Source organism: Corythoichthys intestinalis, chromosome 3 (genome assembly GCF_030265065.1).
Source record: "Corythoichthys intestinalis isolate RoL2023-P3 chromosome 3, ASM3026506v1, whole genome shotgun sequence".
Lineage (NCBI taxonomy): Eukaryota > Metazoa > Chordata > Actinopteri > Syngnathiformes > Syngnathidae > Corythoichthys > Corythoichthys intestinalis.
This window is the reverse complement of record NC_080397.1, coordinates 58,011,144-58,034,885: the sequence shown is the minus strand read 5'-3', so window position 1 is coordinate 58,034,885 and position 23,742 is coordinate 58,011,144. Positions and strand designations below refer to the sequence as shown.

Here is a 23,742-nt window from a genome sequence, read left to right as displayed (position 1 = left end):
ATTGTACCATCAAATTCTCATACCGGCAGACGCCTATTTGGGAGTAACACAGATCATCATGTGTGGAGGAAAAATGGAACAGCTCACTAACATCAACACCTCATCCCCACTGTGAAGCATGTTGGAGGGAGCAATCATGATTTGGGGCTGTTTTGCTGCCTCAGAGCCTGAACAACTTGCAATCATTAATGGAAGAATGAATTCAAAAGTTTATCAGGATGTTTTGCAGGAAAACTTGAGGCCATCTATCAAGACAGTTGAAGCTAAAAAGAGGATGGATGCTGCAAAGAGACAATGATCCAAAACACAGAAGTAAATCAACTTCAGAATGGTTTCAGAAGAACAAAATACACGTTCTGGAGTGGCCAAGTCAAAGTCCAGACTTGAACCCAATTGAGATGCTGTGGCGTGACCTAAAGACAGCAATTCATGCCAGACATCCCAGGAATCTGACTGACCTGCAGCAGTTTCGTAGAGAAGAATGGGCCAACATTAGTCCTGATCGATGTGCAAAAACCGATCTGCAGCTACAGGAAGCATCTGGTTGAAGTTATTGCTGCCAAAGGGGGGGCCACAAAATATTAAATGTGATGGTTCACTTACCTATTTTCCCCCTTCTTTCATTGTTTACATACTATCCTCATTAAAATATGAAAACCTACAAACGTTTGGGTGGTTTTAGTTGAAGCAGACACTTTTTTCATTGTGTGACTTTGACAAAAACAGTTAACATTTGATGATTTTATGCAGAAATGTGAGAAATTCCAAATGGGGCTGTTTTGCTACCTCAGCAGTTTCGTAGAGAAGAATGGGCCAAGATTAGTCCTGATCGATGTGCCGGACTGATCTGCAGCTACAGGAAGTGTCTGGTGGAAGTTATTGCTGCCAAAGGGGGGGCCACAAAATATTAAAAACACCATTATTGGCCATAGTTTGACATAAAGTTGATGTGTGCACAGAGATATTCGACTGTGCCAGTGATTTCTGTAAGTCTTGAGCAGACACTCTAGGGTTCTTTTTTACCTCTCTGAGTATTCTGCACTAAACTGTTGGCATCATCTTTGGTGGACGGCCACGCCTTGTGAGAGACGCAACAGTGCCAAACATTTATTTTTAGACAACTTTTCTGACTGTCGACTGATGAACATCCAGACTTTTAGAGATTGTTTTGTATCCTTTTCCAGGTTTACACAAATCAACAATCCTTGATCACAGGTGTTTAGACAGCTCTTTTGACGGAGCCATGATGCACATCAGACAATGCTTCTCATCAAGAAATTTCTTACCAGGTGTGTGTTTTATAGTGGGCAGGGTAGTTTTAAAACACTCATCAGTGATTGGGCACACACCTGACTTAAAATGTTTGGTAAAAATAGGTTCCAATTGCGCTTTAAGTCTCCTTAGGCAGAGGGTTAACTTACTTATTTCCCCCCTTCTATCACTGACTACTATCCTCAATAAAATATGAAAACCTATATATATTTTTTTGTTAAAGCAGTTTTTTCATCTGTGTGATTTTGACAAAAAACAGTTCACATTTGGAGGTGATTTCATGCAGAAATATGAGAAATTCCAATAGGTTCAGATACTTTTTCATACCACTGCATGTTCTATTCTGAATAAAATATTGAATTTTGCAACATTTGCATTCAGTTTTTGTTCACAATTTTTTTTTTTTTTTAATGTAGTTTATACGTAGCTGGCCCAGCAAAAAAATGTCTGCCACCGTAGGGACAAATATGACAGTTGCACATCATCTAAGCCTTTATTAAGAGACACGAATTCTTTAAATATTTATATTCATCAACACGAAAAGTTCAGATGTACTATTGTGTACCCTTGAGATATAGCCAAAATATAGAAATTTTGTTTGCTCGTGTTTTGTGTCAATAAAAAAAAACAACATATGATCCTGATGTTACAATAACATATACCATTTAATATATATCATATATGAGCTCTCAGAATATAATTTGTCTTACAATACACAGTTAGAACTTGGCACAAAATAAAAATACTTTTACCAAAATAGCAATGTCTAAATGAATGATTTTTAAAAGTCTGCCAATTACTTAACTGCAAATTCCAGTGAGCTTACTGACAACATCAGTTAGCAATAAATTAAAACACATTGCAATTCATTTGACCGCATTCATAAATAGAGGCAATAAATAGGAATCTTGACATTTGGGGAAAAAAATCATCAGGAGTACTAATAGAATGGTTAGAAGCACATACTGCACTGGATAGTGTTTGTCATTATCAATGCTTAAATACTTCCAAAACATTAAAACAGATGTTCTTCATCATCATACAGTAACTTCTTTGCAAACAACATTCAAATAAATCACAAGCAGGCATGTGTAGCTTTCATTTTCACCTCATTTTGGTAAACTAAAAACATGACTGTGTTCTATAATCATGATAATATAAACCGTTTCAAGTTATTTCAACGTAAAAACTGACAATACGAAAATCCAAGGGATACAACGTACAAAATATTAAACTGTTCACGGAACAAAAACAACAAAGAAAATGGATGTCTTTTAAATGCGAGTTTTTTTTTTTAAATATCCGAGTATATTGGACAAATAACTGTGTCACGGTGACACAAACAAGGACATCCTATTTGGCAGGAAGGCAGCTTGAGAACATTGGAAACACTGACAACAGAAAATCACAGATGTGGTACAAGGCTCTAAATAGGGATTAATTGTATCTGTCAAACTAACATTCATTTATCCCTTATCATGAGGAGAGTTTATATTTTAAAACGTAATCTTATCATGTAAACATTGGCTGTTAAACAAGTTTAGGCAACATATAGTACATTTTCATAAATATGTAGTCATTCAAAAATAGTTTGAACATATTCGTCTTGAAATGTGCAACCAATCTTACTCACTGGCTGCTAATGACGGTGATAGATGTCATTTTCATGTCAACTGTGAGGGTTGCCAGCCCTCCCAGTTAAAACAAATTGACGTCCATCTCCGTCAATGGCAGCGATTAAGTCTGTTCCAATTAACATTGACACTTAAATAACTTTACGTAAAACACATAATATGTATTTGCAGATACTGATAATTACTCTATAAAGCATAATATCATAGACCTGTTGACTACACAAATAACAGAGGTCAGACACTCAATTGAGGCTGCAACCAATGATAGTAAAGGCATTTTTTTTGTATTTGTAGAGGTGTGTGTGTGTGTAAGTGCGTGCGTGCGATGCTGCTACAGATGACTACACTTGATTGGAAGGAAAAAGAAGACAAATATCCCGATCACTTGTTCTCTATCAGCATCTGCACTTTATACACCAGATCTCTTGCCAAGGTCAAAATCTGCTTGATGTTGTGATGCTCAGCCATCTCTGAAAGACAAACCAATCATGTCTATTAATTAGAGATGTCCCGATCGATCGATCACGTCATTTTCAAAGTATCGGAATCGGCAAAAAAATATTGGACATGCCTTTTTTTAATATATATTAGAGCTGAAACGAGTACTCGAGCAACTCGAGTAACTCGAGTTTAAAAACTGATCCGAGTAATTTTATTCACCTCGAGTAATCGTTTATTTTGACAGCTTTAAGCATCACATTTTGCTCGGACTACTTTTAATGCGGGACAACGCGCTGTCACGTGCGGAGAGGAAGAAGGAAAAAAAAAGAAAAACTTACTGCAGCCGACAGTCGCCACAAACGACGCCGACGTTGCTAAATACTAGCCCGCACGATGCTACGTTGGTACAGGTAGCGTCTGATGCGTCTCATAGAGATCACATGTATGTTGAACTAGATGCAAAATGACAGACTCGGCCGCGTCTGGGCAGCGTTAGTAAACAGCCGCCATCTTAAAGCAGAAGAGCCCTAAGCGCTAATAAAGAGCGCTAAGCGCTAATAAATAAGATTAACGTTACTGTCGCTACTAGCTCACGTAACGTTAGCCCTGCGGAGGGCTAGGTTTCCATTAATTATGACCACTGTCGATGCGTGGCTAACGTGTCTTACATACAGGCTTTAACATAACATAGCACCGTGGAGTGATGAGGGTATAAAATAAAAACTTAATCATGCGAACTATCAATTTTAGCTCAGTAGTCATTGCTGGATAAAACACCAAGTAGCACTGGTCCCTAATGTGCTCCAATACAGCCTGTATCATACATTTATTTTGAACACTGCAAAAACTCAAAATCCTATCAGGACTTACAGTTTAGACTAACTTAAAACTTAACTACAACTTAAAAATGGCTTGACACAAAGAGAAATTCAATTGAAACACGTGGGGAAAAAACTTTTAAGTGATGTGTGTTATCAAGCGTAACGGCATTTTTAGGTAAGATATATATATATATATATATATATATATTTTTTTTTTTAATAAGATCTATAAGTTTTTTGAGTGAAAGCAGTGAATTAGTCTTTTTTTGTTCATTCTAGTTACATCTGAGATGCAATTGTTGGCTGTTTTCAACAATATACATCGAAAATAAAGACATTGATTGACTGAAAATGGTTCAAGATTAGATGAAATGTCTTGTTATCTCATGTATATTCATAATTGCTCTTCACCTAAAAATATATTTTATCCGATTACTCGATTAATCGATAGAATTTTCAGTCGATTACTAAAATATTCGACAGCTGCAGCCCTAATATATATATATATATATATTTTAATTAAATCATTTTCTAATTGTATTTAACGTTACAGACATAATATGTTACACTCATCCAGAGTCTTTAGTTTTGGCTTAAGGTAGGGTTATCAAATTTATCCCGATAATGGCGGTAATTAATTTTTTTTTAAAAATGTATCACGTTAAAATATTTAACGCAATTAATGCATGTGCTGCACAACCCACTCAAGCATTGTCGCACTCAATCTGTAATGGCGCCGTTTTACATATATAGCGAGTTTAAAGGCAGCGTAAAATGAGTAGAGTGAATTTTGGAAGCCTTCGAAGCCTTTTTTTTAATTGGCTAAAGCCTTACAATCCCTCTCCCTACGATTAGAAATATTATGGGAAGCAATGTGGGGAAGAAAGGTAGTAATTGATCTTTTTCTTAACACCTTGTTATTTCCCGATGCAGAGAAGATATGTCAATTTAGGTACCACTGCGCACAGTCATGGTTGCACTTCCCAGCATGCATTTGGGCATGGCTACAGTATCATTTACTGAAAGCTCAATAAATACACTAGATTGCAATATTTAGTCACAATATACAAAGTCACATTTATCCTTTAAGAATTACAAGTCTTTCTATCCATGGATCCCTCTCACAGAAAGAATGTTAATAATGTAAATGCCATCTTGAGGATTTATTGTCATAATAAACAAATACAGTACTTATGTACTCTATGTTGAATGTATATATTCGTCCGAGTTTTATTCATTTTTTTCTTAATATATTGCCAAAATGTATATGATTGGGGAAAAATTATCGGGAATGATTGGAATTGTATCGGGAGCAAAAAAAAAAAGCAATTGGATCAGGAAATATCGGGATCGGCGGATACTCAAACTAAAACGATCGGGATCGGCAAAAAAACATGACTGGAACAACCCTACTATTAATATGATTTGATTTCATGCATTCACGTCAAATGTAACTCTCAAAAGCCCTTCCTATGCTAGTTATAAATGGCTGCAGGTTTTTACTGATTACCGTATTTTTCGCACTAAGGGTCGCGTTTTTTTTCATATTTTGGCTGGGGGTGCGACTTATACTAAGGAGCGACTTATGTGGGGAATTATTAACACATTATGATATAATTTCACATGTTATTTTGGTGTTTTGCAGTGACACTGATGGTTTTGTAAAGTTGTTAGCATGTTCTTATGCTATAGTTATCTGAATAACTCTTTATAGCTATGGCCACGTTCGCGTTCTGCCTTTGGCAGTGTATGTTCAATTGTATTATTGACTTTTTTATCTTGAAATGGATGCATTTAGTTTGTGGCGCTTTCACGCCCACGTGAGGGCGCACTCGCACTTGTTTACGTGAAGAAGAGTGCTCACACGCCAGAAGAAGACGGACAGCTACGTAGCTCTGAGTGAGTGGGCGAGTTAGCCAGAGAGAATAGACGGCTGCGAACCTACTTTCATTGTTTATGCTTTTAAATCATCTCTACAGAGGCAAAGCCTGCGTGTATCATCTTTTCTGTTGTTGTTGTGTGTTTTCCACCCGCGATCAGACACTTAGAGCCAGTTGTGTGGCTGTTTGAATGATGTGCTAATGATAGCGAACGCATGCTAACCTGTTACTTATTACTAATAGTACCTAATTATCATTTATTTACGTTGATGCGAACCTGTTTTCTATCGAGGACTAAATTGATTCAGCAAATTATACGGACGTCCAGCATTGTCTTTTGGGAGTTCGCTGTATAGCCAGGACCGAGCCGTAGCGTAGGACAGTATATTCACATTTCGTTGTTCATGCACTGTACACTTATTTAGCAAGTTGTTCTCTATTGTGTTTTTATATTAAATTGCCTTTCAAGATGACATGTCTGTTCTATGTGTTGGATTTTATCAAGTAAATTTCCCCCAAAAATTTGACTTATACTCCAGTGCGACTTGTATATGTTTTTTTTCTCTTCGTTGGGCATTTTATGGCTGGATCGACATATACTCAGGAGTGACTTGTAGTCCGAAAAATACGGTACTTCGCTGTCATTACTCTGGGTAAGGGAACTATCAGCCAGAATTCTGAACTTGTCAATCACTTATCTCTAGAATTGATACATTCGGATCAAATTGCAAAGTCAGATCTGTAGAGGTGTGCGAAATTTCCGATTCTTAGATTATTCGCGATTCGGCCGTGGAAGATTCGAGAACGATTCACAAACATCCAAATTCCGATTATTGAAATACAGTGGGGCAAATAAGTATTTAGTCAACCACTAATTGTGCAAGTTCTTCCACTTGAAAATATTAGAGAGGCCTGTAATTGTCAACATGGGTAAACCTCAACCGTGAGAGACAGAATGTGGAAACAAAAAAACAGACAATCACATTGTTTGATTTTTAAAGAATTTTTTTGCAAATCATGGTGGAAAATAAGTATTTGGTCAATACCAAAAGTTCATCTCAACTTTGTTATGTACCCTTTGTTGGCAATAACGGAGGCCAAACATTTTCTGTAACACTTCACAAGCTTTTCACACTCTGTTATTGGTATTTTGGCCCATACCTCCATGCAGATCTCCTCTAGAACAGTGATGTTTTGGGGCTGCCGTTGGGCAACACGAACTTTCAACTCCCTCCACAGATTTTTTATGGGGTTGAGATCTGGAGACTGGCTAGGCCACTCCAGGACCTTGAAATGCTTCTTACAAAGCCACTCCTTGGTTGCCCTGGCTGTGTGTTTGGGATCATTGTCATGCTGAAAGACCCAGCCACGTCTCATCTTGAATGCCCTTGCTGATGGAAGGAGATTTTCACTCAAAATCTCTCGATACATGACCCCATTCATTCTTTCCTTTATACAGATCAGTCGTCCTGGTCCCTTTGCAGAAAAACAGCCCCAAAGCATGATGTTTCCACCCCCATGGTTCACAGTGGGTATGGTGTTCTTCGGATGCAATTCAGTATTCTTTCTCCTCCAAACACGAGAACCTGTGTTTCTACCAAAAAGTTCTATTTTGGTTTCATCTGACCATAACACATTCCCTCAGTCCTCTTCTGGATCATCCAAATGCTCTCTAGCAAACTGCAGACGGGCCTGGACGTGTACTTTCTTCAGCGGACGGACACGTCTGGCAGTGCAGGATTTACAGACAGCTGGGACCACAGTAACAAAGGCTACTATCAGTAACACAATGCGCCGCCAGGGACTCAAATCCTGCACTGTCTTGTTATCATTTTGACGGGTGAGGAGGGAGTTGAAAGTTCGTGTTGCCCAACGACAGCCCCAAAACATCACTGCTCTAGAGGAGATCTGCATGGAGGAATGGGCCAAAATACCAGCAACTGTGTGTGAAAAGCTTGTGAAGAGTTACAGAAAACCTTTGGCCTCCGTTATTGCCAACAAAGGGTACATAACAAAGTATTGAGATGAACTTTTGGTATTGACCAAGTATTTATTTTCCACCATGATTTGCAAATAAATTCTTTAAAAATCAAACAATGTGATCTTCTGTTTTTTTTTTCCCACATTCTGTCTCTCATGGTTGAGGTTTACCCATGTTGACAATTACAGGCCTCTCTAATATTTTCAAGTGGGACAACTTGCACAATTAGTGGTTGACTAAATACTTATTTGCCCCACTGTACATGCAATGATATTTTTCGGCCACCAAGAAAGGCACACCCCCCTGCCCACCCTCAATCTCCGCCAATTCAAAAAGTACAATGCTTCCCTTTATGAGATTATTTTACCATTGAAGAATTTAATAATTTCAGTGAAGTCCATGTTGTTCTCCAGGATGATGTCCCTGTAGATTTCCACTAGAGCCAAGGCGATAAAGAGGACAAAGTGACTAGAGGAAGCAAACTTAGCCGCCCAGATGGTTTCCCAGACTGCAAAAACGTCATCGTAGACCAACTCTGCAAGAAAAGCACACAAAGGATTTGATCAGACATATTCAAATCAAGGTACATTACAATCATAAAACCCCTTCTTGCGAATCAGGCTAACAAGACCACTTGTTTGACAAGTTACGACCCATAGACTTCAAAACTCTATTGACCTGACACTTGGTCATTCTTTGCGTCACGTCTTACCATAGGGGACTAAGCTTCATTTAGTAATAGTCATTTGAAGACAGCACACGCTCATGTCTAAGCTGGATTTAACTAGGATTTTTGAATAAGTACGAAAGCTGTACTGCATACAAAAAGGAAGGATTGTGTCAGGAGTGATTTGTTCGAGGATTCAGGGTGATTATTATATTTTTCGTACCATGCATGCATTTTTAAACGTTGTGAAAAAAATTAATGGGAGAAATCAGCCGCTACTGGATTGGTATCATAGTTCGCCATATTTACATAAAATAAAAGCGAACTGAACGTTTTTTTTTTTTTTGCTTTTAACCAAGAATCAAGACTGTTTTATGTCCATATTTATGAAGAATTCAGGGGTTTAAGCATTTTATTCACAAGAATTTTCACCAGAGACGCTCTGTATACGTCAGGCGGCCGCTGGCCTCATTTGCTAACAGAGTAGCATTGTACTTCGACATATTTACGTAAAATAAACGCTAACTGCACGTTTTTTTTTTTTTTTTTTTGCTTTTAACCAAGAATCGAGACTGTTTTACATACGTATCTATGAAGAATTCAGGGATTTAAGCATTTATTCACAAGAATTCTCCCCAGAAAAGCTCTGTTTATGTCAGGCCGCCGCTAGCCTCATTCGCTAACAAAGTAGCATTGTACTTCGACATATTTATGTAAAATGAACCTTAACTGCACGGTTTCTTGGCTTTCAACCAAGAATCGAGACTGTTTTACGTCCATATCCATGAAGAATTCCGGGATTTAAGCATTTATTCATAAGAACTTTCACCAAAAAAGCTCTGTTTACATCAGGCAGCCACTAGCCTCATTCGCTAACAGAATAGCATTGTACTTCGACATATTTACGCAAAATAAACGACAACTGCATCTTTTCTTTTTTTGTTTTTGGCTTTTAACCAAGAATCAAGACTGTTTTACATCCATATCTATGAAGAATTCGGGGATTTAAAAATTTATTCACAAGAATTTTCCCCTGAAAATCTCTGTTTACATCAGGCTGCTGCTAGCCTCATTCGCTAATAGAGTAGCATTGTACTTTGACATATTTTCGCAAAATAAACCCTAACTGCACGTTTTTTTTTTGCTTTTAACCAAGAATCGAGACTGTTTTACATCCATATAAATGAAGAATTCAGGGATTTAAGCATTTATTCACAAGAAATTTCCCCAGAAAAGCTCATTTTACGTCAGGCGGCCGCTAGCCTCATTCGCTAACAGAGTAGCATTGTACTTCGACATATTTACGTAAAATAAACGCTAACTGCACGTTTTTCTTTGCTTTTAACCAAGAATCAAGACTGTTTTACATCCGTATCTATGAAGAATTAGGAGATTTAAGCATTTATTCACAAGAATTTTCACCAGAAAAGCTCTGTTTACGTCAGGCGGCCGCTACCCTCATTCGCTAACAGAATAGCTTTGTACTTCGACATATTTACGTAAAATAAATGCTAACTGCACGTTTTTTTTTTTTGTGTGCTTTTAACCAAGAATCTAGACTTTTTTACATCTATATGAAGAATTCGGGGATTTAAGCATTTATTCACAGGAATTTTCGCCAGAAAAGCTCTGTTTACATCAGGCGGCCGCCAGCCTCATTCGCTAACAGAGTAGCATTGTACTTCGACATATGTACATAAAATAAACGCTAACTGCACGGTTTCTTTGCTTTTAACTAAGAATCGAGACGGTTTACGTCCAAATCTATGAAGAATTCGGGGATTTAAGCATTTATTCACAAGAATTGTCGTCAGAAAAGCTCTGTTTACGTCAGGCGGCTGCTAGCCTCATTCATTACAACTATATAACTAATTAAACAACTGTATAATGACAAAAAAAAGGGCTATTCAATTCTATTATAAGTTGTGATTCCATATAAAATTCATCATCATTTATAATTGATTCTGCATGTTTTCCTCAAGTATTAAATTTCTGATGTGAAAATTGAGTGATATATTAACTGTTGAAGTTGCTATTTTGGGCAAAAACTTATATGATATGTTAAATATTGCTATTGATCCTCAAAATATAGGTGAATATCTCTGCATTTAGTGATTTTTGTGTATCTAGTGTAAAATCTGAGTATGTTATAGCTATTTAAGTTATGTTACACCGATATAAAAATAATTAATTAGGTTTTTATTAGGGAACGACTTTCAATTTTTTCATGCCACTGCTCATGAAGACTCATATATGGCTAAGGTAGGTGCCTGTTTTGGGTTTAGGTCGGTAGCAGCTTTGGTTTTGAAAATATTTGAAGTTTTTGAAAAATAGGTCCCCTACGGATCAGCCCTGCGCCCCGTGTCATGTCAATATATTATGAAGTCTATGTAAGACCAAACCCGGTTTATCTGTGGTCCATTTAATTGGTTGCGTTTACCTCGCTTGAAGTCTAAGAGGAACCAGCGGTAACAGAAGTAGAAGTGAGTGTAGTCTCCGTTTTGGTGCATCAGCTCAAAAAGTTCTGAATCCAGGATCTAAAGTTTGTAAAGTAGGGATCAAAAGAGATTTAGAAGGAAAAATAATCAGAGTAGTTGCTGGGGAGACAGTGTATTGGGCTGAAACGATCAATTTCTTGTGCAGCTTGTGCAATTTCTACTGGCTTCTGAGAAAATGGTGCTTACTTGGATCAGAGAGCGCATGTTGGCAAAGTGAGTATCCATCGCTCCGCCATGTGGAAAGTTTTGATTCATCCTCTTCATGAGCTCTGTGAAGCAGCTAAAGGCTATGGCCTCTAAGATCGGGCGAGAGGAAACGATGAAAAAGGTGCTCCAGCCACAAAGCAGAGGAGGAAGGAGCATAGGTGATCAAGCGTGGTGACTCACCGTCATCCAGAATGACGAGAAGTGGAGCCAACAGGTCGCACATACCCTGAACGTAACCGATGTCAAGGTGCCTCCAGATATAGCTGCAGATAAACCAAGAAAGCTATCAAAACATCACTTCACTGCTTGTATCCACTATACTGACTGTTCAGCTCTCCTACTTAACCTTTAAGTCCAAGCTGAAGAAAGTTGAACTCAATAGCACAAGTGGCAGTCGATTCACATTTAAAATCTTGAACATGATTTCTCATCTGTTTTGTTCTTGTATTTTTCTTAAGTGTGATTGCACAAACCTAGCCACCCACAAGCACATAGAGTCAACTCAATTTTATTTATAGAGTACTTATGGAACAACCGAGCTGAAAGAAAGCGGTGCACATAAATACAAATCGAACATAAGAAATCAGAACATAACACAATTTTGTAACAATGATAAAGTTATAATAATAAAAAGCAAATAACACATACAGGTAAGTGCAGAGTGTTGTGCTATGAAAGGCAAAGAACAAAATTGTTTTATGAAAGCTTTTTAAAATGAATTTTAAGGCCATTGTACACAAGGAGGTAGTTCCATGTTGTGTCTAGTGGTAAAAAGGCTCCATCCCCTCTAAGCAAGGTTGTGGGTTTGCATAAGGACGGTAGGGACATAACACTAGAAACTTTTCAGGATGCTAAAATTGTCCCCACCAACTTTTACGCAACCTTATTTGCATTGTATAATGAGTTCAGTTATACAGTGGTACCTCTACACAAACCCGTCGACAGGGGTGGAGGCAACCAGGTATATTGTGCCGGGCCTCAGGACCATAGGGGCTCCTGAATGACCATTAATTTATTTTACTTTACATTCACATTTTTTTTTTTTACTTAAATCATTGTCTGATTAAATATTATGTACTACTCGATATATACTTAAAAACTTTAACATATTAAATATTTTAAATATATATTTTTTCCTTGTTTTTGCACAACGCCAAAGAGGTAAGCCATTTTAAAAATTGTAACTTATTTTTTTAGCGTAACGTTGTGCCGTACTGCTTCTGTCTGACAATGAATGACCTGAAAAGAATTACAATGGTATCTGACTGCCACTGTTACCGTTTCTGTTATATATATATATATATATATATATATATATATATATATATATATATATATATATATATATATATATTAGGGCTGTCAAAATGATCGCGTTAACGGGCGTTAATTAATTTTTTAAATTAATCACGTTAAAATATTTGACGCAATTAACGCATGTAATGAATGAGCCGCTGGCATATTGCCTCTACCATTACAATGAGGCCGTTTATGGACTTTAAGAGTGAAGAGAATGCCACCGGCCGCTTGGGGGCAGCGCCGTTCCATACTCAAGTTATGTCTTCTAAACGTGGGAGAATTAGTAGTTGTGAGACGTTTATGCTGTATTCACAATGCAATGCAAATTGCTATTTGTGCTCCACACATATATCGGTAAGTTTTCTTTCCTTTAGTGGCAATTATGTGTCTCTTGTTGAATTTTGGGTAAGATATGTACAGATATATGTTATACAGTAAAGGCGAGTGGACACAGGCGTTCTTTGGACAGCGCCGTTTATTGGCATAAGCTTCGGCAACTCCTTCACAACAAACATAAGTATCGTTTAGTGAAAGCACGACAAAAATAATATACCTATCTCTATACATAAAAATAATGTTCACAAAAAGAAAAGCACTTCAGAAAACCACATTACACCGGTTTTGAAATCGCTACACTGGCTTCCAGTGAGTCAAAGGATAGACTATAAAATACTACTGCTCGTCTACAAAACACTTAATGGCCTTGGACCAAAATACATGCTTGACTTGTTAGATTCGTATGAGACATCTAGACCCCTAAGGTCGTCTGGAACCGGTCTTCTGCATGTTCCAAGAACAAGAACCAAGCAGGGTGAGGCAGCATTTAGTTATCATGCTCCACACCTCTGTAACAAGTTACCTGAACGTCTGAAGTATGCTCAAACTGTTAGCTCTTTTAAATCAGGGCTAAGAACGCTTTTGTTTAGCACTGCATATCCATAACTGGCTATATATTTCAATCTACTTGCTTCCTATTCCTCTTGTGCTTTTCGCCATTGCTGATTTCAATTATTATTAGTAGTAGTAGTTTTTGTTTTATTTTTATTTATTTATTTTTATTCTATCTGTGATTAAATGCGATCTTTATGTATAATTTTATTTCCGATTTTGATTGTCTTGGTTTTTACGTTGTATTGGTTTAAATGTGATTTTTATGATCTTGATGTATGTAAAGCACTTTGAATTGCCTTGTGTTGAATTGTGCTATATAAATAAATTTGCCTTGCCTTGCCTTCAGTCTATAGTAATGAGGCCCTATTCTGACACACAGTTAAACAACAATGCAAAATGAACTGGCATTGCATATGCAAATAGCTGTGCAAAATACACGTAAAACACAGCATCACTGACCCACCCCCATACTTCACAGTGGGTATGAGGTGCTTTTCAGCATGCGCATCTTTCGTGGCACGCCAGACCCACTTAGAGTGTTTGTTGCCAAAAAGCTCAATCTTGGTCACACACAAAAATACACAAAGCCTGGGACCGTGTGCTTTGGTCAGATGAGACCAAGATTAAGCTTTTTGGCAACAGACACTCTAAGTGGGTCTGGCGTGCCACGAAAGATGCGCATGCTGAAAAGCACCTCATACCCACTGTGAAGTATGGGGGTGGGTCAGCATATGCTGTGGGGCTGTTTCGCTTGCAAAGGCCCTGGGAAGCTTGTTAGGGTGCATGTTGCCCTCTGCCCGAAAGCTGAAGATGGGTCATCCCTGGGTCTTTCAGCAAGACAATGACCCTAAACATATGGCCAAATCTACACAGAAATGGTTCACCAGTCACAAAATCAAGCTCCTCCCACGGCCATCTCAGTCCCCAGACCTTGTTTTGTTGGCAAAAGGGGGTTGTACAAAGTATTAACACCAGGGGTGCTAATAATTGTGACACACATTTAGGGCTGCAGCTATCAAATATTTTAGTAATCGAGTAATCGACTGAAAATTCTATCGATTAATCGAGTAATCGGATAAAACATTTTTTTTTTTAGGTAAAGAGCAATAATAAATACACAGGAGAAAAAAAGTCATTTAATCCAATATTGAACCATTTTCAGTCAATCAATGTCTTTATTTTCGATGTACATTGTTGAAAACAGCCAACAATTGCATCTAAGATGTGACTAGAAAAAAAAATTCACTTTCACTCAAAAAACTTCTAGATCTTATAAAAAAAAAAAAAAAACTTATTTCTTACCTAAAAATGTAATTACGCTTGATAACACACATCACTTGAAAGCTATGTGTTTTTCCCACGTGTTTCATTTTAATTTCCATTTGTGTCAAGCTATTTTTAGTTAAGTTTTAGTTAAGTTTTAAGTTAGTCTAAACTGTTAGTACTGGTAGGATTTTGAGTTTTTGCAGTGTTCAAAATAAATGTATGATACCTGCTGTATTGGAGCACATTTATTCAGTAATGACTACTGAGCTAAAACTGATAGTTAGCTTTATTGTTTTAATTTTACACCCTCATCACTCTACAGCGCTGTGTTTTTACAGGATTAAATAAAGCCTGTATGTGAGACACGTTAGCCATGCATGGACAGTGGTCATAATCAATAGAAACCTAGCCCTCCGAAGGGCTAACGTTACGTTAGCGAGTCACAGTAACGTTATATTTATTGGCGATGAGAAGTCTACTGCTTAAAGATGGCGGCTGTTTACCAATGCTGCCCAGACGCGGCCGAGTCTGTCATTTCGCAACTAGTCTTAAATGCATGCGATATCTAGAGACGCATCGGACACTAACTGCTGCCAAAGTAGCATCATGCGGGCGTAGTTTTTAGCAACGTCGGCATAGTTTGTAGCGGCTGTCGGCTGCGGTAATTTAAAAAAAAAACATTTTTTTATTGCTTCTTCCTCTACGCACATTACGTCAGCGCGTTGTCCCGCATTAAAAGTACTGTAGTCTGGGCAAAACGTAGGGTGACCAAACGTCCTCTTTTGCCCGGACAAGTCCTACTTTCACGCAGTATCCTCGTTGTCCGGGCGGGTTTTATAAATTCATAAAAATGTCTGGTTTTTATGATTTTTTTTTTTTTTTTTTTTACGGGACCAACTTGAAGAGAATTCCTCCGGCCGCTAGGGGGCAGCGCTTGCCTGCGTTGACGTTGCTCCTACTCGTACGGGCGGGAGATGGAGTAGATCTTCTTCTTCTTTTTTGTTGGCAGTTCACCCTTTATTTCATGGGGAATTACCACCATCTACTGACGGTTTGGCGAGAGCTCAGACTACAGTAAGGAGTTCAATAAGAAGTTCTAAAAGACGTGGCTCCATACACCTTTCTGTAAGTTTTTCCTGTTAATGTCGATCACGTGTCTTCTGTTGTACATAGGGTTATATGTGTACAAAGAGATGCAGTATATTGTATGAGTCTTGTAATTGTTCTGCGTTAGTTAGTGGTTGAATGCTAGTATAGCTAAATAGCTGTGTTGCTTATGAGTTTTTTTTTTCAGATAAATACGTATATAACGGCAACTGTTGACTTCTGTCGGAGATTTGTACTGGTGTAATCTGTAAAATCCCGTTTGTTGTCGCATCTTTGCGCTGCCGATGGTAGTAAACTTTTATAGCAAAGTCTGATTTTGCCTCGGCTCCCGTCTTCGCTAATAGGGTAGCAATCAGTGAGCTCAGCTGCGCTAGGCATTATGGGCAATGTAGTTTTGAATTTGAACTGCTGCGTTTGGAAACATGCTGGTTGAATCGCTTGCCAGTTTATTTCAGTTATTGTTTGCGAACAATTTAGAACATTGTATGAGAATAAAAATTGAGTGGGAATAACATTTTGTCGACGACAATTGTCGTGATCGTAATTTTAAAAAAATGTTGAGTTTGCACATAGCCAACTGTGTGTGTGTGTATTAACTGGACTACATTTCCATGAGTCTGCATTATATTATTTTTTTCATAATTATTCTTTTTTTTTTATTGTTTGATTATTTTTTTAGGAAGAATAAAGCCTGTTGAGTAAAAAAAAAAGTGGGAGATATATGCATCTTTGAGTGATCTTCGAGTAAAATTCAAGTATCTCGAGGCCGGGCCGAGTGTCCTCTTTTTTGGAAATCAAAATATGGTCACCCTACAAAACGTGATGCTTAGAGCTGGCAAAATTAAACGATTCCTCGAGGTGAATAAAATTACTCGGATCAGTTTTTAAACTCGAGTTACTCGAGTTGCTCGAGTATTCGTTTCAGCTCTACACACATTATTTGATGTCAAATAATTTTTTCTTTATGTGGGATTTTTTTCCCCATGAATGAATGCACTTGTATTGAAGGTCGGATTTTTCTCTTTTTTTTCCCCATAAAGGTCCCATATTATTTGAATAATTAAAAAAAAAAAAAAAGAGAAGCTAAAAAACACATCTTTTTCAGGGGTGCCAATAATTATGGAGGGCACTGTAAATCCTATTGAACACTTGGGGAAGGAACTGAGACATAATGTGTTCTGTCATGTTGTACCTGCACATGATGTTGCGGAGCTTTTCCAGGTTTGCAGGAGTGAAGTACCAGTAGTTCCTGTCACAGCGCTGTACGTCCTTTTCAATGCGGTGCAAATTCAATGTGTACAAGTCTAAAAGCTCTTGCTGGAAGAGTCGGAAGAAGAAGCATTTGCATAAACTCATTGGTTCATTTGGAGTCAGAACAATGAATACATATTGATGTTGGAAATCGACGGTGCATACAGAGAAGGCACTCCCAGCAGATTGGAGAGAACAAGCATCTTCAATGTCTGCACATCCATCCAGTGGCTCAAAGTGAGGGTAGAGGCTCTCCATCTCTGGCTCCTCAGACAAAATGGACTCGGTTCCTTCGGGACTGGGCTTTTCTTGCCCCTCAGGTCGGAGATCCGTATAAGGAGCCAAGTCCTCCAAGTCCTTCCTGCTCAAGGGCACCATGGAAACATTGGCTTTGGGAATCTCCTCCATCTCTATGGCTGAAGGGGACTCATCAGATTCAGTCAGGACCTGAGCTTCCGCTTTCTGAGATGTACAGTAGGCCTCTCTGGCTCTGGACACCCTAGTGTCTGCTAAAATAAGTGTTTTGTCAACTTCAGATGATCTGGGATTCTTAATGAATCTCACCTCTTGTAATGCCTCACCTTGGCTGGATTTGTCTTCTACTTTGCACCATTCTGTCTGAGGCTCTCCTTCAGTTTTCTTGACATCTTGGTTTTTCAGTCTTTGTTCAGTATGATCTTGGGATTCTGTGCATGTTCCTGGCAGGAATGTACTATCTTTGTTAGGCACTTCTCTTCCTTTTGAGGCAACATCACCACTCTGAGTCTCCTGTACTTTGGGTTCCTCTGACTTGTTGGATTCTTCCAGTACACCCAGCACTTCAGTCTTGGTCACATTTGGTTTTTCCTGCTCTGTCAGACCTGAATCTTGAGGAAGTTTGGTTGAAGCTTTCAGGCCAGCTTCAGGTGCGCCACTGTCTTCCGTGCTGAGTGAGCCGTCTGACAAGCCGGAGGTCACTGAGAAGTTCCGGGAAGAAGGATGCCCAGAATCCGGAGAACTTGGGCCATTTTGGAGCGCCCCATTGGTCATCTTTGGCAAAAGCTTGGCTTCTTCGCTCTTGGATTCTGTTTCGATCTGCTCCACCTCCTCTACAGACTCAAACACCTGCAAGAAAGAGCCAAAGGGAAGCAGACTACTCCAGGGGAAGGGATGGGATGATGTGAACAACTAGCAGGAAGAGAGTGAAGGGATGCAGTTGAAAATTTGATGCAACCTTATAGTTAAACCTTGTCTAATGGTAAACCACAAATAAATGAGAAGATCTTAGTCTTGGCAGATTGAGTGTGATACCTGTGTGCTGGTGCTTGAGTCACTCTGCAGACGAGCCAGACTCTGCCTATCAGAACTCAGGGAGGACCGGGACTGATAAATAAAGACATCCAAGTCATGATATCAATGAAAGGAATTTCAGAAATGGATATTATTGAAGGTTGTTACCAGTGTTGTCACAAATGCGTTATTGTAATCTGATTACTTTTAGTAATGCGCAATCTAACGCGTTCATTTTTCCAAGCCAGTAATCTGATTAATGTTAGTTTCCTCAGTGCCTGTGCGTTATTATTTTGTTGTTGCCTCATACTGCATGTAGAATGAAGAATACTGTAGTCATGTACGAAGAGCATTTGAATAAAAAATACTGCTCTTGAGTTTGGGAGGGACATCACGTCTAGAGGTGTGCAAAATTTCCGATTCTTAGATTATTCGCGATTCGACCGTGGAAGATTCGAGAACGATTCACAAACATCCAAATTCCGATTATTGAAATATGCCAAATAAAGCGGAAGTACAACACACTCAGCGCGCCGCGCGGTCTTCGGGACGCAATAAGGAACGGAGCGAGAGTAGCTAAACATCATGCTTCTCATTACCCGGCCCCTCGGGTAATGCCAATGCTCAACTCACGGCTCTAGCTCAACTCATGCCACGAGATTAAAAAAACACAACAACATACCTGACTGCTGCTGAAAAGCTGCTACAAAGTACGTCATCCACATAATGTAATGGTAGATATCATTTATATAGGACTAGAGGCACCATTGATTCGGTAGCGTGAGCAGCACATCTACAAAAAGCTAGATTTGGCCGTTAGTAAACGGCCGCCATCTTAAAGCAGTACACTTCCCTGCAAGGCTGTTGTAGCGAACCTTCCAAGTAAACCTTACTAACTTTTTATCTAAAATACTCCTAAATCGGTAAAATATTGACTTGAATCTATCTTTAAAATAGTTTAAAACTTTCACATGTCGAAAGTAGACAAAAGGGAAATTATGGAATAATGGGAGCAATTTTAACAACTTTAACGGTTGATTCACAACATTAAATTAATTGAATGTAGTTTAAAGCTGCTGTTACAGAATGGGGACTGGAGTTTTTTATTTACTGTTATTTTTGTATATTTGTTTACTGCTATATGTTAACTTGATACTGAAATAGTAGTTTGGTTTAGCCTGAGCGGATTTTTGAACAATTTTGGAACTAATGTACAAAACATTTAATTTAAAAAAAAAAAAAAAAAAAAAAGGAGGGGGAGTGCATCAATAATCGTTTTATAATCGAATCGGAGCCTCTGAATCGTAATCGTAATCGAATCGTTAGGTGCCCAAAGATTCCCAGCTCTAATCACGTCTCATGTTTTCTCATCGGAAAAAAAACGGGTCACGTGTATTACCATGCTGTGTGCGCGCCGTCTACCACGGCGGTCAACAACATAGCCTGGCTACCTATCAGGATACAACAAACGGCTGCATTTGCTCACTGGGGATACAGCCATTACTTCACATATCCGTCCAGCAGAGGTTGCGCTAGACATTTTCGTTGTCTGTCATTTTGACTGACAGGGTCATAAAAATCCGGTCATAATCTATTTTTACCCGTCACTTAAATTTTTAAAATGATAATGATGACATATTCAATAGTATTTAGTTTTCATTCATTTTTAATTAATATTGTAACACTTGCTTGGTGGCGAAAAATTAGACTCGGAAGTCGTGGTATTTTTCTCCCTCTTTTTACTCTACTTACCACCAACAACACCAACAAAACAACAACACCGCCCCCAAAGAAAAAGAGGCAACTATATAGACCCCAATCACCAATGTCACACAATGATCTTAATTGTGGTTGTCAGCCCAAAATCTTCTAAATATATATTAAATGCATCTTACTAGATATAAAATGACTACTACATAGTCTGTGGTGATCGTTTGGTGCCCAGATTTCTTGTCGAATTACAGCAGTCCATCTCGCTCTCCTCTTCGGGTCTCTCAGAATACGGTAGAACTTCAAGTCTCTCCGTCTATCTTCTCTGTTACTGCAACCAACCGCCACACACGCCTTCACCATTTTGATTATTAATGTTAACGAGCAGAAAAACACGCCGTAATAGGAGGCATGTACGTAGCGGTAATGTGTAAACAAGAGGAGCTGACACACAATATGGTGCCTCCAGTCAGGGGGACGGAGTTGTGACGTCATGTGATTGGGGTCTATACACAGGCGGCAATCTAGTGCACCAATTGGATGACGCGCTGGCACACCGGGTGCACCAATAAGAACCTCGCGTTGATGTGTCAATCACGGTGCCGCCACCAGACCCCGGTGACGCTACAATATTCTGACAGAATAGCCAACGACGTCATGCATTAAGAGATACAATAGCTAATTAATATGCTCACTCGCCACCCTGTGGTCTGGGGTGTGAATTGCAACCTGTCAAAATGACGGACGGACTTCAGTTTTTTCCGTCACCGTTTTAAAAAACCGGTCAACGACGGAAAATATTCGGTTAACGTGACCCCTACCGTCCAGTAAAGATGACAAAAATATCTCCGTGCGTTGCAAACTCTCCGCTGGCCCAGAAAGACTGTCGAGCGCTAAAAATTCGACATCCAATTCAACAAGGAAGCACTTGGAATTACAGCATAACGCGAAAAAACTCGAAACAAAGCCGACAGCCAGCACTTCTACAGTTTGTAACCAACTTCTACAGTACGCGTAATTATGTACATTTTATAATTAGAGTTTGTAATCATAGGCGGAGTTTTACATTTGTGGGACTGGGGGAAAAGCATGTTGAAGACTCTGAAACAAAAGTCAAAAGTCTGGACACACTTCATCATTTTTGCGTTTTATATATTTTCACTACTATTGTAAATTCTCACTGAAGGCATCAAAACTATGAACGAACATGTGGAATGGCAAAAAAAGTGAAAACTGAAAACAGGTTTCGTATTCTACATTCGCTGACTGTGTTTTAGTTCTGCTTTACGTGGTATAATTCAATAATCGGAATTTGGATGTTTGTGAATCGTTCTCGAATCTTCCACGGCTGAATCGCGAATAATGTAAGAATCGGAAATTTCGCACGCCTCTTATAGATATACATGAAAAAAAGACATTTAATCCAATATTGAACCATTTTCAGTCAATCGATGTCTTTATTTTCGATGTACATTGTTGAAAACAGCCAACAATTGCATCTCAGATGTGATTAGAAAAAAAAAAAGGACTGCTAAAAAAACCAAACATATTTCTTACCTAACAATGTAATTACGCTTGATAACACACATCACTTAAAAGCTAGGTGTTTTTTTCCCACGTGTTTCAATTGAATTCCCATTTGTGTCAAGCTATTTTTAAGTTCTAGTTAAGTTTTAAGTTAGTCTAAACTGTAAGTACTGATAGGATTTTGAGTTTTTGCAGTGTTCAAAATAAATGTATGATACCTGCTGTATTGGAGCACATTAGGGACCAGTGCTACTTGGTGTTTTATTCAGCAATGACTACTGAGCAAAAACTGACAGTTAGCTTTATTATGTTTTAATTTTACACCCTCATCACTCTACAGCGCTGTGTTTTTACAGATTAAATAAAGCCTGTATGTAAGACATGTTAGCCACGCATCGACAGTGGTTATAATCAATAGAAACCTAGCCCTCCGAAGGGCTAATGTTATGTGAGCGAGTGACAGTAACGTTATATTTATTAGCGCTGAGAAGTCTACTGCTTAAAGATGGCGGCTGTTTACCATTGCCGCCCAGACGCGGCCGAGTCTGTCATTTCACATCGAGTTCTAAATGCATGCGATTTCAATGAGACGCATCGGACAGTACCTGCTACCACACTAGTATGGAGGTAGATTTGTGTCTTTATCATTCAATCAAAAAAAAGTTGCTTCAATCAAAATATATATTTTCTATCGAAGAAAACGTCACTTCAATCAAAAAAAAATGTTTGAATGCAAAAATAAATTTGAAACTCAAAAAAATATATTTGAAAACTTTTTCTTTGATAGAAATTTTTTTTTTGATTTAAGTCAAATTTTTTTTTTTTGATTGAAACACCATTTTTGATTGAAGTCGTGTAATTTTGCGTTTGGACCACATTTTGGCTAGGACATTTGTGTCTTTATTATTCAATCAAAAATGAAGTTGCTTCAAACAAAAAATATATATATTTTCAAAAGAAAAATCACTCCAAACACAAATTTTAAAAAATTCAATCGTAGAAAAAAAGGTTTGAATCTGAAAAAAAATTTGAGACTCAGAAATTCACATTTGAACACTTTATTTTTCATTCAAACTGTTTTCTTTGATTGAAGCAATCCTTTTTGTGTTTGAGCCATATTAAGGGTAGGACATTTGTGTCAAAATCATTCAATCGCAATAAAAGTTGCTTTAATCAAAAAACTATTTGTAATCAAAGAAAAAAATCATTTGCAAAAATATAGTTTTTTTGAAAATATATTTCTTTATTTGAAATATATATATTTTTTATTGAAGTGTCACTTTTTTTTGAAATGCAAAAAGTTTTAAACTCTTTTTTCTTTAAGTGGAAAAAGTTTTAAACACACTTTTTTTCCACTTTTTTCACTTCAATAAAAAATAAAAAAATAAAAATATCCAAATAAAATGTATATTTCAAATAAAAAAATATATTTTCAAAAAAAAAACTATATTTTTGCAAATGATTTTTTTCTTTGATTAAAATTAGTTTTATGTTCAAGGCAACTTTTATTGCGATTGAATGATTTTGACACAAATGTCCTACCCCTAATATGGCTCAAACACAAAAAGGATTGCTTCAATCAAAGAAAACAGTTTGAATGAAAAATAAAGTGTTCAAATGCGAATTTCTGAGTCTCAAATATTTTTTCACATTCAAACCTTTTTTTCTACGATAGAATTTTTAAAAATTTGTGATTGAAGTGATTTTTCTTTTGAAAATATATATTTTTTTGTTTGAAGCAACTCCATTTTTGATGAAATAATAAAGACACAAATGTCCTTGCCAAAATGTGGTCCAAACGCAAAATTACATAACTTCAATCAAAAATGGTGTTTCAATAAAAAAAAAAAAAAAAAAAAAAAAAAAACTTGACTTAAATCCCCCCCCCAAAAAAAAAAATCAAAGAAAAATAGTTTTCAAATATATTTTTTTATAGTTTCAAATTTATTTTTGCATTCAAACACATTTTTCTTTGATTGAAGTGACGTTTTCTTCGATTGAAAATATATATTTTGATTGAA

At 37.7% G+C, this 23,742-nt stretch overlaps 1 protein-coding gene across 5 annotated transcripts in view; it reads right to left on the bottom strand.

Annotated features, from left to right (window-relative positions):
• Positions 1-1,875: 1,875 nt before the first annotated feature.
• Positions 1,876-23,742, bottom strand: part of sgsm1a (small G protein signaling modulator 1a) — a 124,903-nt gene continuing 103,036 nt past the window's right edge. For 2 of the 5 annotated variants that reach the window (XM_057832721.1, XM_057832725.1), the window contains 8 exons: positions 18,506-18,577; positions 17,381-18,382; positions 17,157-17,281; positions 11,582-11,664; positions 11,381-11,490; positions 11,137-11,233; positions 8,397-8,564; positions 1,876-3,376 (listed from right to left, as the gene is read on the bottom strand). In XM_057832721.1, the coding sequence (XP_057688704.1) occupies positions 3,288-3,376; positions 8,397-8,564; positions 11,137-11,233; positions 11,381-11,490; positions 11,582-11,664; positions 17,157-17,281; positions 17,381-18,382; positions 18,506-18,577 (1,746 nt within the window). In that variant the 3' untranslated portion in view covers positions 1,876-3,287. The remainder of the gene's footprint in view (positions 3,377-8,396; positions 8,565-11,136; positions 11,234-11,380; positions 11,491-11,581; positions 11,665-17,156; positions 17,282-17,380; positions 18,383-18,505; positions 18,578-23,742) is intronic. The other 3 variants (XM_057832724.1, XM_057832723.1, XM_057832722.1) reach the window with 3 other exon arrangements.